At 41.8% G+C, this 13,323-nt stretch overlaps 1 protein-coding gene across 1 annotated transcript in view; it reads left to right on the top strand.

Moving 5' to 3' along the window:
• The window catches only part of LRRK1 (leucine rich repeat kinase 1), a 73,387-nt gene that overhangs the window by 28,956 nt on the left and 31,108 nt on the right, over window positions 1-13,323 (top strand). Inside the window, exons 4-9 of the mRNA XM_075273198.1 lie at window positions 920-1,091; window positions 3,762-3,941; window positions 5,212-5,357; window positions 10,698-10,927; window positions 11,009-11,133; window positions 13,065-13,228. Coding sequence (XP_075129299.1) covers window positions 920-1,091; window positions 3,762-3,941; window positions 5,212-5,357; window positions 10,698-10,927; window positions 11,009-11,133; window positions 13,065-13,228 — 1,017 coding nt within the window. The remainder of the gene's footprint in view (window positions 1-919; window positions 1,092-3,761; window positions 3,942-5,211; window positions 5,358-10,697; window positions 10,928-11,008; window positions 11,134-13,064; window positions 13,229-13,323) is intronic.

Genomic DNA, 13,323 nt, shown 5'->3' with positions numbered 1-13,323 from the left:
CAATAGTTTACTGAACTTTATTTTAATATAAGGCAAACTGATATTTTATTAAGGGCAACAGAAAATCAAGACAGTTTCTGTTGCGGGTGCACGCCGATTACCTTGCATGGGGTCACCAATTTTTAGTGTGAAGGGGAAAAAGGTGCCAGTCGCGGTCTCCCATTGATAACAGTTGGATGCAGATGAGGCATTTTTCAGAGCAGTTTTTTCAGTTTCAAAAAGCGCATTTTAAATATACAATAAGACACCCTTTAACGCTAAGGCCACACGGTGCAGAAATGCGTGTTTTGTTTTGTTTTTTGTGTTTTTTTTGAGCCAAAGCCAAATGGCTACAAATGGAATTGGAACTATATTGAAAGTTCTAAGGGGGCATTCACATGGAGTAAATTGGCACTGATTCTAACGCGATAACTTGTGTCATAATCCGCGCGAAAATAAAGCCTCCCATTGACTTCAATGGGTTCCGGTTTCCGCGCGGAACCCATTGAAATCAATGAGAGGCTTTTTCCCCATTGAGTTCAATGGGTTCCACGTGGAAAACTGAACCTTGTGAAATCAATGCAAGGCTTTATTTCTGCGCATATTCTGATGCGAGTGTGAATGCCCCTTATACTTCTAACTTCTGCTCAATCTAGTCCTGGCTTTGGCTCAAAAAACCGTAACAAAATCTGCAACAAAAAAAGCTGCGTTTCTGCAAAGTAAGACCCCAGCCTAAAACCGTTTTTACTGAAGTTAAGTACAGTTTCTAACCATTGTTAAAAAAAACCCAAACACAAAACAGTGGGATATTGACTGTGGATATGCAGAGACTGGAGGCCCAGGACCCCCTGCATAAATATAAGGATGCTCCTACTAATACCTAATAAAATATATTACACAGTCACTTAAATTAATGTAACTATTTTGTATTTTTGTGCAGCTTCAGCTCCTGCGAATCACAGCTGCTTATGGTGATGTGCCCTCCGTGCGCTACCTGCTCCACGAGGCGAAAGTGGTTTTACCCACTGACCCCAGCGACGACAATCCAGTTGTTATGGCGGCTCATTATGGACACGGAGATGCTGTAACATTGTTACTTGATTCTTTGGCAGGTACAAAAACATATTATGTTAATTGTTTTATTTATGTATTAAATTGCCGTAGAATGCAAAAGGATCAAATTAACTTGTGCATTTACAGTATTGTATTATTTGGCGGGTAGAAATTCATTTAAAAAAAAAAAAAGTTAAACTTCTTCAGAAAAAGCCAGATGTTCAGGAAGCGAGAGCTTGAGATACCACAATGCTGTTACTATTCCTGGCTTCTTAGAATGACAGACAGTACATTTATGTATCACAAATCTACAGAGGGAGTTAATGAAGCAGAGACATTGTACTAAACTGGTGCAGGGTGTGGAATAACTGGTGAATAACAATATGATGTAATCTGTCTACTTGCCTTCTTACCAGTACAGCAGTCTTCTCCACATCGCTGGTTGGTTTTTATATAATCTTTGCAATGAAAGGGTCCACATAGGATGGAATCGCTTTGGCTTTTGCCTGTGTATTTGCAGAGGTAAAATCTGCAATGAATTATAACACCAGGCAAGTAGATGAATCTTACAAATGTCGTCCACACACTGACAGATTTCTTCTAAGGATATGTTCACACTGACTTAATTTGCCAGCAGACTTTGTGGTAGAATCCATATCAAAATCTGCCTCAAAAAATACCTCCCAACTTTCCCATTCATTTCATTAAGGCTCCGTTCTCACAGAGTAACGTGCCGCTCATTTAGATACGTAAACATGTGTCAGAGCGAGGCGCTTCAAAACGGATCCCATTGACTTCAATGGGTGCCGGCTTACGCGCGCTACATATTGTAATCAATGGGTTACAAAGCCTCCCATTGATTTCAATGTATAGCGCGCGTAAGCCGGCACCCATTGAAGTTAATGGGATCTGTTTTGAAGCCCTCGCTCTGACACATGTTTACGTGTCTAAATGAGCGACGCGTTACTCCGTGAGAACGGAGCCTTAGGGCTAATTCACACGGGGGCAAGGAGGCGGATTTTGACAGCGGATTTCGCCTCAAAATCCGCCTCCATACAATGGTGGTCTATGGAGACCACTAGCGTTCTTTTTTCCACTAGCGGCATGTTGCCGTTAGCGGAAAAAAGAAGAGCCACCCTTTCTTCAGGTGGATTCCGTGGCTCGCTCCGGAGCATTTGAGCCATTCATTTGAGCCGACTCCGGAGGGGGAAGCTGCGACTGTCATGGCAGGCAGGTTTTGACCCGAGAGTAACGCAGCTCGCCGCATCAGCCCTTAGAGTCAGTAGCAAATGTTTTCTTCTAGCTGATTTTTCACCTAGAGTTAAAAAGAAGTGTCATGACCCATTTACAGGCGGATTCTGCCTCGTAAAGTCCATTGAAATGAATTGGAGGCAGAAAACAACGCAGGTGGTTTTTGGAACATCTTTTTGCTTTTTAGCAGTGTTTGCAAAAACAATTGCAGACTTTCTGTGAAAAACTCTGCTAAGAAACTGCAACCCGTTTCTGCCGTGTTCTTTTCCACAGTATTTTTCAGCTGTGGCTCGCTATGTGGGGCCTTATCCTGAAGGTCATGGCACTTTTTCCTCTAGCTGACAAATCCACTGCAGGAAAGCAGGTAGGAGAGTAGGATGGCCTCCCAAAAAAAAACACCTGCAAAAAAAATCTGTGTGAACTTATCCTGAGGGTCAATGCACATGGAGTTTTTTGACGCTGAATCCGCCTCAAAATCAGCCTCCAAAAAAGACTCCCAATAGAGGCTTTTGGGAGGCTTTTTTGGAGGCTGATTTTGAGGCAGATTCAGCATCAAAATCAGCACCAAAAAGCTCTGTGTGCACTGACCCTGAGTGGTTCAGATTTTAAAATCCACAGCTTGTGAATTATAATGTGGCTTTGCCTTGGATTTTCATTGCAGATTTTACTGCTTTGAAGTAGGGGTGACATTTGTGGTGAATCCACAGCAAAATCAGTCACAAGTTTTCCTCAAGATCACCTATGTTAAATTTTTGCCCCATGTAGTCTCTCCCGTATTGTCATAGTATGAATGCAATTCTTGAGCAGCGGCACTTGTAGAATCTCACTTTTGATATTGGACTGGTGTAATGTTTATCAACTTTACCATTTCCTGTCTGAAGATCAGCTTGCGGTACATTTCTTTCTGTTGTGTGGTTTCACATAAGATATTAGGCATATCAGTAAATGTTATCTCATTTCCCATCTCATATTACGTGTTGTGTACACTGTACAACCTTTTTTTTGCCTTGTGCCTTTAAAAAAAGTTAAATTGGGTCAATCTGAAATATTAGAATAGATTATTTCCTTCTACTCTTCATCTGAACAAAACACAAATCCTGTGTAGTCTTCATCTTCAGTCATACACTCTGCCATCTTTACCCTAAGTCTTGCTGACATACTGAATATGAAATGTACATAGATGGAAGAGTGATTGACTGCAGGATCAGACTACATTGATTTTGTTTGCAGTCTGTTACCATGGAGTCACAAATGTCTTCAAAAACAGAGACAAAACATTAGGACGCTGAGCTATATTATTCTACATTTAACAGAGAAATAAACTTACCAGTGACCTTAAAGTCCTGCAAACAGCAGCACAGATACGAGCATTTATGATGAAATTTCAGGATGAATTGTATACAAGTGGAGTTGGACTGTAAAGTTTCTGTAAATACTGAACTTCATTCTGTCTTGATATTACTTTTCTTGTTTTGCAGATGCATCCAGCCACAAACCTCTCTTGAACTGGCTTCTGGTCACCTGCTGTGAACAGGGTCATCTTAGCCTAGTGAAACTCCTGATCCTAACCTATCATGCCGACCCCGATTGTTATGCAACAAGAAATAATGAGTTCCCGGTTCTCCGCAAGTTGCCTCTTTATGCCACCTGTATGGCAGGTAATGTATAGACCCATGATTCTTCTGCTGCTGTAGCAAAGGTTTGCAGAGAATATCTCCCTGCTACTGTTGCATTAAGAGTATATTGCTTATGGAGGGAAATTGATTTCTCTCAAACTTTCCTAGCTTTTTCTAAACATTTTTATGAACTAGAAAACCCTTTCTAAGGCTGAAGCCTCACATGGCGTAAATGCCGCAGCAAAAAACATGGAGTTTTACAGTCCCAACGAATCCCATCCACACATTGCAGAAAAATACCTTCAGCGGAACTGTTGCGATTTGCAAAAATGCTGTGTTTTTGGAAATCACAGCATGTCAATTTTACCGACTGAAACGTTGGTAGTTTCCGTATAGGTGTAATTGAAGCAGAAAGTCCGCAGAGGATAAAACTACAGGTTTTCTGTGCAAGCGCTGCGGTTTGCAACATGGGGCAGTAGCTTTAAGGTGCATTCACACGGAGGAAAATGGTGCTGAATTTGGTGTGGTATTTTTCCACGCTTAAAAAAACGCCTGGAGTTTTTTGGGGCATCACGGTTTTTCCGCGCAGATTTGGCAGAATTTCAGCCTCCCATTGACTGTGTTGGCTTTTGCAGGCGGAATCCATCTGAAGGAACAGTGATGCTGTTCTATGGTGTTTGAGGCTTATGTGTAGGTATTTTGTGCTACATGTAATTATTTGCTGAATTTGGCATGAGATTGTCACTTTGCTGGTTGACCAAGTAGAAAAGAGAAGAAAGGTTAGTGCTCCATTTATGACAGAGCCAGCCTACTCAATGACAGGGTGACTTGTAGAGATTTACAGTAGCTGAGGTAAGAGATAATAAGTGCCTGTACAGAGGAAGTTTTGTCCATTTCTCAGGTAAGGATAAGATACCAGATAATATATGTTATGGCTAGTTTAGTATTTAGGATAAATAAACCAGATTGGTTTACCTAAGTGCATTGACGTCACCAATGTCGTGCACATTTTGTAGAGCGGTATATATTCATTATGACATGGAATGGACAGCACTACAGGTATGTGTTTGCTTTGTTAGAAGAGATAACGTTTATATTCGCCCTTTGCACCTGTTATATCTATAGAGAGCCAGTGATATAAAAAGCAGATTGTCACAAGGTAGCGCAGTAGTGTCCTGCAGGTTTATTGCCACTGCTCTTCTATGGGAAGAAATGCGGCTTCCTTTGTTCCCTTTTTGACTGTGCACGTCTGTGAAAAGGAAGAGTGTCGCCGCTTATACTAAAAGCTTTGTTATTGTGGTGACTGTTCCAGGACATGAAGACATTGCAGAGTTCTTACTTCAGAACGGAGCTGGTTTCTGTTCGTACATATTAATGGATAACCCAGAACTTACCAAAAAACTTCTAAGGAAGAGAAGCCTTAATGACCCCTCTATGCCCAAGGACCAGGCCGCTGCAGTAAGTATTTGGGCTGGTATGTATAGTTGGTGTGATGCATACTACTTTAAATGTGGGTTTGGGGGGAAAAAATATGGATTGAACCAATGTTTCTCGCATTGTTCTTATAGGTAAATAGATAAATAATACTAATCAGTTGATTTCGACATATTTTTTGTTTTTGCCTTTTACGTTATACTATATGTACAGTATATGTTGATTTATGGATCCTTTTCTAAATTGTTTGAGTATTCATTAATTTCCTGTCACTTATTTAGCCCCTTGATATTCTGTAGCACATCACATGTATCACAATTTACAGCGGACACTCACAATCTGAATACCCTCAGTTACAGAGGACTTTACTAATTCCAGCTTTTTGCCTCCTTCAATATGTGTCACTGCTGATTCTAATGCTGAGAATTTTCTGCATCCAATATGCTAATTAATCTCCCTGTTAAGTGGTTAGTCCTGTGCTGTGACAGACGGACGCAGGCCGCCCACCTGACAGTAAAGAGTCTAATTTGCATATTTGGTGCAGAAACTAATAGCATTTATTGCTTAGGAACAATCAGGGTTAAATAAAACCTCTCTCATCTTACATTCCTTCCTTCCTCACACCCCCCTCCCATACACCCCTCCCTGTCTCTCTAGCTATCCCGCTCTTCCGTACCTACTCAGCCCAACCCCCGACCTATAATATAAATTTACCCTCCACACATTTTTCTGTGAAACGGCCCCTCATCCTCCTGTACTGTGTCTGTGCGAGATCTTCTCCTCCACTGACGACCCGCCTGTACTGCGCATGCTGTATCCGCCTCAAAATCCTGACCAAAAAGGCGGCTTTCATTGAAATTAATGGGAGCTGATCAATTCTTTTTTTTCGAGGAGTAGTTCGCTTGCCTTCCAGAAAAAAGAAGCGAGATGCTCATTCTTTCAGGTGAATTCGCCTCGCAACATCCGCCTGAAGACACTCCCTCCCGACTAAGCCCATTCATTTGGGCCTAATCGGGAGCGGAGTGCGCGACTGGATGCTGTGCATCGGCATCCAGTCGCAGCTATCCGTATTTTGGACCGGAACCCAAGGCGGCCTCCGCCTCAGATTCCGCTCCAAAAAACCCTGTGTGAACTTACTCCGAGGTTGAGTTCACATAGAGTTTTTTGGTCAGAAAAAATCTGCTCAGGAAAATTCCTGAGGCGTTTTTTGAAGTGTTTTTTTTTTTAAGTGTTTTTTTAAGTGTTTTTAGAAGTGTTTTCCACGTGAAAAAATCTTCCTCCAAAAAAAGCTAGCGGTTTTTCTGCATCCTATTGACTTTTTTTTTTTTTTTTTTTCCGGCGGAAAACTCCTGAAGAATGGACATGTCAACTATTTTTTATTTTTTTCCCACTAGCAGAAAATCCACTAGTGGATTTTTCCGCTAGCGGGAAAAAAAAAAGAAAAGCAGGTTACATAGGACTGTATGGTGAGGTGTTTTTTTTTTTTTTGGAGGAGGAGGATTTTGAGGTGGATTCCTGACCAAGAAACTCAGTGAACTCAGCCTCATGGTTTGTATAATAAAAAATTATACAATTTTCCAATATACTTTCTGTATCAATTCCTTACAGTTTTCTAGATCTCTGCTTGCTGTCATTCATTCTGTTACTTCAATGGTCATGTCACAAAAACAGAGGGCACAGCTTGTTACAGTCACAGCACAGAACTCAGGGTATCTGCCTGGTAATGGGTTGTGCACCTTTGTGTTCCTCATGGATTTTTATCCACTGGAATAAGCAGAATGAGTAAATAAAAGCAAAGCTCAAGAATCTTGCGTGGAATTTATACAGAAAGTATATTGGAACATTGTACAACGTTTTATTATACAAACCACAACATTAGTCGCTCAATATTGTTCTGAAAGTGGCCAATTCCTTTAAGGAAACTGGCAAATGCTCAAATTCGGCCTATCATGCCAGACCCGTGCAGTTATGGCCATCCTGTTTTGCAACCTGACCAGTTAAATTTTTGCAGAGTGAAGTCTTCCGTCATCCCTGAAGTCTGCCGATAGTTTGCGCTAATTTTTAATTTTTAAGAACTACTCATGTTCTCAAGAAATGAGAAAGCCTGTCTCTTTAACACTTCAGATCAGGCATCTAATACAAAAAATACAAGGTTGTCAAAAATAGAAAGTAAGGAAAGTCCCAGACAGTGTGGTACGTTCACTTCCTTAATGGTAGCCGTGCCATTACATTTACTCCAGTCACATTGGCCTTTTCACAGCCTGGTGTGAAGATTCTCTTAGTGGTAGCAATGTGTGTCTGTTACAGCCAGCGAAATGAATAAGACTAGGCAGTAATAGAGGACATTATTATAAGCAGAATACAGACACTGGGATCCTTTATATGGGGCATCAATATCTCTCTTGAGAACAGGACCCAACAGAGTCTGTTCTCATGTCACATAATAGCAATGACTTAAAGTGTACGTTATGTTTCATTTAAAAAAATTGAAAGCTTCTTGGGGTGTTACCTGGCATTTACTTCACGTCTGCATTATACTCTAAAATCCATTCTGACTTAGCCTGCAGTCTGTAGGTGAGTTTTTTGTAAAACCCCATTCACTGGCTTTGTATTGTACATTTATTATGGATTTTTGCTATAGAATCTGATTTCAAAATCAGAAGCAAATGTGCCATGTGTGAGCTTGGCCTAGTCCTTGGCATTCAATACACATACCGTGCTCCATGACTGGCATAATCATAAGGGACATTACAGGAAAGGAGACCAGATGTGACTTCTGTATAGATGTCTACAGGATTTGTCATTCAGAAAAGAACAAAGGAAGTCTTTGGTTCTTTGACATAAAGAATTGGATGGTCGAAAAATGGAGAGTTGTCATCTGTAACTCATTGATCAGGTGTTGTTAGACACCATACCATTTTAGGGTATGTTCACGGAGGAAAAGGTGGCAGAAACAGTTTCCGCCGTGTGAACTTTCCACGCAGCTAGCCACGACGGGATACTGATGCAGCATTGGTATCCCATCACGGTATCCTGCTATGAATAGTCCCGAATGAATGGGCCTAATCAGAGCGTGTCTCCAGCTGCGGACACTGTGCCTGACTCAGCCGCACAATCCGTGGCAAGATAAGGCATCTCTCTTCTTGTTCCCCGCCAGCGGAAAAAAAAAAAAACACGAGTGGCTCCTATTGAAGTCAATGGGAGCCTTTTTCTGCAGACGGATTTTGCGTCAAAATCCGCCTACAAAAAACTCTGTGTGAACATACCCTGTTGTCAGGGTGAAGCATATTTAACCAACCATACAGTTGGGTAGGTCACATTCTCCTTAATGCAACACCTTTTCCACCCATAAAAATTTGTGTCTCCATTGCCGTGATATTTATTTATTTCACAATATGCAAATGAGCAGTCTGGAGCAACAAGGGTGTTCTTTTGCTACAGGCTGCTATGCTACAAACTGCAATAATATGGGCTCCTTCACCCCTCTTTTGTTTGAGTGAGAGAGCCAAGGAGCAATGCTGAAATATTCCATGGCTCTGTGCTGTTGTGTTTATGCCGGCGTATTAGAACAATGTGAAGCATAAAAGCAACAGAGCCTCATTTGGAGCAACAGAGCCATCCTTGGTGCTCCAGACAGCTCACTTGCAAGTTGTGAAATTAACGAATATAATTGCAAAAGAGGCAAAACTTTTCATGTGGAAAAATAGTCATTAGCCTGACCTATCTCCCCTGTGTTGCTGGTTTATTGTGCTTCACCCTGATGACAGACTCCCTTTAGCACATCAATGGGCCCCATTAAAAGCTTTATTAAGTGTGACCCCCAGCATAATTTAATGTCTCCTCCAGTGGCCCACACAATAAAGTGCCCACTTAAGTAGCGCTCAGATAATACCCCCTGCCACCTCATTGACCATTTAATCAATCAATATATTTCATACAAATTAAAAAAAAAAAATGGACTCCCCTAACCCTGATCTTACAGAGCTGCCTTCAGGCTCAGACTGTAGTGATGTTTCTAGCTTGACATTTATCAGCTGTAGCTGGAATGGTAGAGCATGAAGCTAATAAGCTCGGTGCTCCACCGTTGTTTTACTTTTAGTATAGAGTTGAAATCAGGAGTTGTCACCCAGTGGGACCGCACCTGGAATGCAGGACTATTCCACTGAATGTGCTGTGACTGAGGGTACCCCTCTGCCCTAAGGCCTGCTACAGGGCCTTGTGGTTAAAGTGGCCCTGAGTGTTATCTCTTAAGGATGCTGCGTCTGGCAATACAAATGTAAATGTATTGTATCAGATAAATGCCCGACCAAGTAATATTCAGATTCTACAGGTTCAACCGAGAGAGATCCTTTATTTAGAAGGAACTCAATGCTCTATGTTATAGTTCGGGTCTATGGAGAGGGATGGTCTTCATGAGACAATCCCTTGACATCTTCCCATGCGTGGTTTTACAGTGGTAATACAGTGGTCTTATTCTACCGAGCAGGGGTTTTTGGAGATGGAGAATAAACTCTCTATGGACTCCAGTTTGGTCAGGTTCCTAGCTCTCACAGTGACACAATAAAGAACTGTCTGACCCCGGTGCAGTGCGTACACTAAGCCTAATATTAATACATTACAATGTAAGAACATGGCATGTTTGGTTATAGTGACTTGGCGTATAGGAGTCCAAATACTAATACATAAGTAAGTATTATAAGTGTAAAATAAACATGTAAGACACTAATCCCCTAATAAGCATGATTATTTAGTATAGGATACATTGTCTTGTTCATACATTGCATAAAACAACCACCTTATAGCTAATACTTATCCAAACTATGGTAATAATAAGCGAAAGGATTAATATAACCGGTTATTCAGTGTGCAGCATGAACAGGTAGAAAATAAACAAGACGATCATGCCCAAACAGGCCAGGCCATTATGGGGTTAAATGAAAAGCATTGTTGTCTCCTAGGGAAATATTATTCAGGTAACGCTAGGTTCACACTAGTATTTGGGTTTACGTTCTTTGGGTCCGCTTGGGAACCTGGGAAATGGAAACCCTATCTGCTTAAAAAGTGGTTACTCATGAAAACCTATGGACCCTATAGAGTATACTGGGGTCCACCTGGTTTCCGCCCATTTCTGCATATTTTAAGCAAAATGGGGGACAGACTCCCCAAATGGTCACCCAACGCTAGAGTGGCCGCAGACTTAATTGTATTATGTAGTCAGTACTCCATTATTTTGTCTAAATTTATCTGGTACCATAGATCAGAACATCTGACATCTTTTCCTGTCGATGGCCATAGTATATCTCATGCAGAATATTAAGATATATAAATGTTTGGTGATGATCCAGCAATACTCTGGTCTCTCAGCAGAACGTCTGTGTGAAGTGGTCCAGTCTTCGCTTGCCCTGGGTAGATTTCGATTGGTTTATAGATATCTCCTGCCAGATAAGAGAGCTGGATATCTCTTCTAATTGCTTGGCGTCCCTTCCATCAGTCCTTCCTTGGGGGCTTCTCAATTTACAGAAGTTGAATTTAAGTGACAACCAGTTATGTGATCTACCCAGTGTCCAAAGCTCAGAGGAAATCATCTGCTCAAGGTCTGTATGTCAATGTATTCTGGCCCTGACACATTTTGTGATTGGCTATGGGATTTATCTCTCTGTCCCTCTCGTCTTCAGACTGCTGGAAGTTAATGTCTCTAATAACAAGCTGACATGTCTGCCCCCCGGGTTCCTTCATCTGAGTCGACTTCAGAAACTCTGCGCCTCCAAGAACTACTTGGTGAATCTCTTTAAAGAAGACGGTATGAACGTACTGCAACTTTATAACCTGCATCTATGTGAAGCTGTATTTATCAGGCCCCTGTGTTAGTTTATAAGTAATGTAAAGGATGCCATCTATATGCATTCAACTATATATCAGATAATATTCTGACCATCACCATCATCCTTTTCAGAAATAAGGCCTGCAGCAACTGAGCTCTGTATTATGATGCTTTGCAGCAGAAGGATGATGGGCTCTGGTTAGGCCCACAGACTCCACAACCCCAACAGGGACCCAGAGAGAGGGAGCACTACATGTCCGCCAGTCAGTGGTGGGCACTAATAAAGGAAATGACTGCAAAAGCAATCTGTGACACAATGATTCTGTAGGAAGAGATGAGCGGTGCCTATGTAACACCACTTATCACTGTATAATGATCAGATTCTGACCTCACAACCTCATGTTTATACAAATGTTATTGCACCTGGATTAGTATGGAGCATGGTCAATATGGAGGAGGGAAATATTAATGATGGTTACTAATAAAGTGATCATTTCTACCATGTTGGAGGAGACTGCCTTGAATTAGACTCCATTGTCGCTATGCTGATACATATACTAGTACACAAGTCATCTGTTTTACCAGTGCTCTTCAAGCTGTTTCTCTTTTGTTCGCCATTTTAAAGTGGACCTGTCACCAGAAAATTGGGATCCACTCAGCCGCAGTGCATTGTAGAGGACTTTATGCAGAGCACATCATACCTTTAGGCCGAATTCACACGGGGTTCTTTGGTTCGGAAACTGAGGCGGAGGCCGTCTCAGTTCCCGGACCAAAAAAAATGGGTAGCCATGACTTGATTACGCTGCAGTGCATTGGCAACCAGTCAGGCGCTCTTCTCCGGATTAGGCCCAATGACTGGGCCTTGTTGGGAAGAGGGAGTGTCTTCAGGCCGATACGTGAGGCGAATCTGCCTGAGGAATAAGCATGTCGCTTCTTTTTTCTGGGAGCCGGAACTAACGGCTCCCGGAAAAAAGAGCTGACCGGCTCCCATTGATTTCAATGGGAGGCGACTTTTTGGTCAGGATTTTGCGGCGAATTCAGCCTCAAAATCCTGACCAAAAAACTACGTGTTAACTCAGCCTTAACTAGTCCAGTTGATGCATTACCTTGAAAAAGGCATTTGAACTACATTTGCATATTTATAAAAAAAAAAAAAAAGTTTTTCAAGTAAATGGTATGTGTTACCCTGAAGGTATGGCAGTGTTCATGTCCCCTACAATGTAGTGCAGCTGGTTTGATATTGAGTTTACAGGTGATACACAACCTTTAAAGGCAATGGTATGTTACAGCGCACGAGAAGCTGTGAAGATTGATATATAGCTTTGTGGGAAAAGATTCAGACTAACCTGTCATTTATCCATTTATTTGTGTTCTTACCCCGCTTAGGAATAATGGTGGGTGTTCCGATCAGTGTATGTGCATATGGAGATAGCTGTCACTCACATTTGGGACCACCCACTGGACTCAGTTACTCCTTCTGAGCAGAGAAATAAATGAGTAATTTGACTGTATTTTCATGGTGACAGGTTCCCTTTAAAGGGAGGGGAGTCTGTCATTAGAAAAACACCTTTTTTAACTGTAAAAGCTAAAGGCTATTCTACTCCTACCTTCCATTGTTTTATTCTCCCCGCCATTTATGATATAATCCGTTTCTTCTGTTATGCTAATTACAATCATGGAGCATCGGGGTCGTTCTCCCAGTGCTCCAAACTCCCTCTGTGTCATAATTTTCTACCGCCCCTTAGCTCATTGTGTTTGCTCCCCTCTTCCTCTTCTCCATATCTACTACCTTTCGCAGCGCTGTAACAGACCACCAGAAAATGGCGGCCTGGACATGCGCAGTCGGCTCTGCCATATTGAACATCTATGGTTTATGGCATTCCTAAACTACAAAAATATTTCATCCCTAGGAATCAACTGGATTGGTCTGCGGAGATTACAGGATCTAGATGTGTCTGACAACAGGCTCTCAGAGCTCCCCTCCTCTGTCCTGCATTGCCTGAAATCTCTGAGAAGTTTGAATGTCTCCGGAAATAAGCTCAAAATCTTCCCGGAGCCCTGGGCCTGCCCACTGGTAAGTGTGACTGGAATCCAATGCATGTTGTTGTTGTTATTATTATTATTATTAGGAGTAGTAATAGGAGTAGTAATAGGAGTAGTAGTAGGAGT

This window comes from Leptodactylus fuscus, chromosome 5 (genome assembly GCF_031893055.1).
Source record: "Leptodactylus fuscus isolate aLepFus1 chromosome 5, aLepFus1.hap2, whole genome shotgun sequence".
Classification (NCBI taxonomy): domain Eukaryota; kingdom Metazoa; phylum Chordata; class Amphibia; order Anura; family Leptodactylidae; genus Leptodactylus; species Leptodactylus fuscus.
This window is presented reverse-complemented; position numbering and strand designations above follow the sequence as displayed.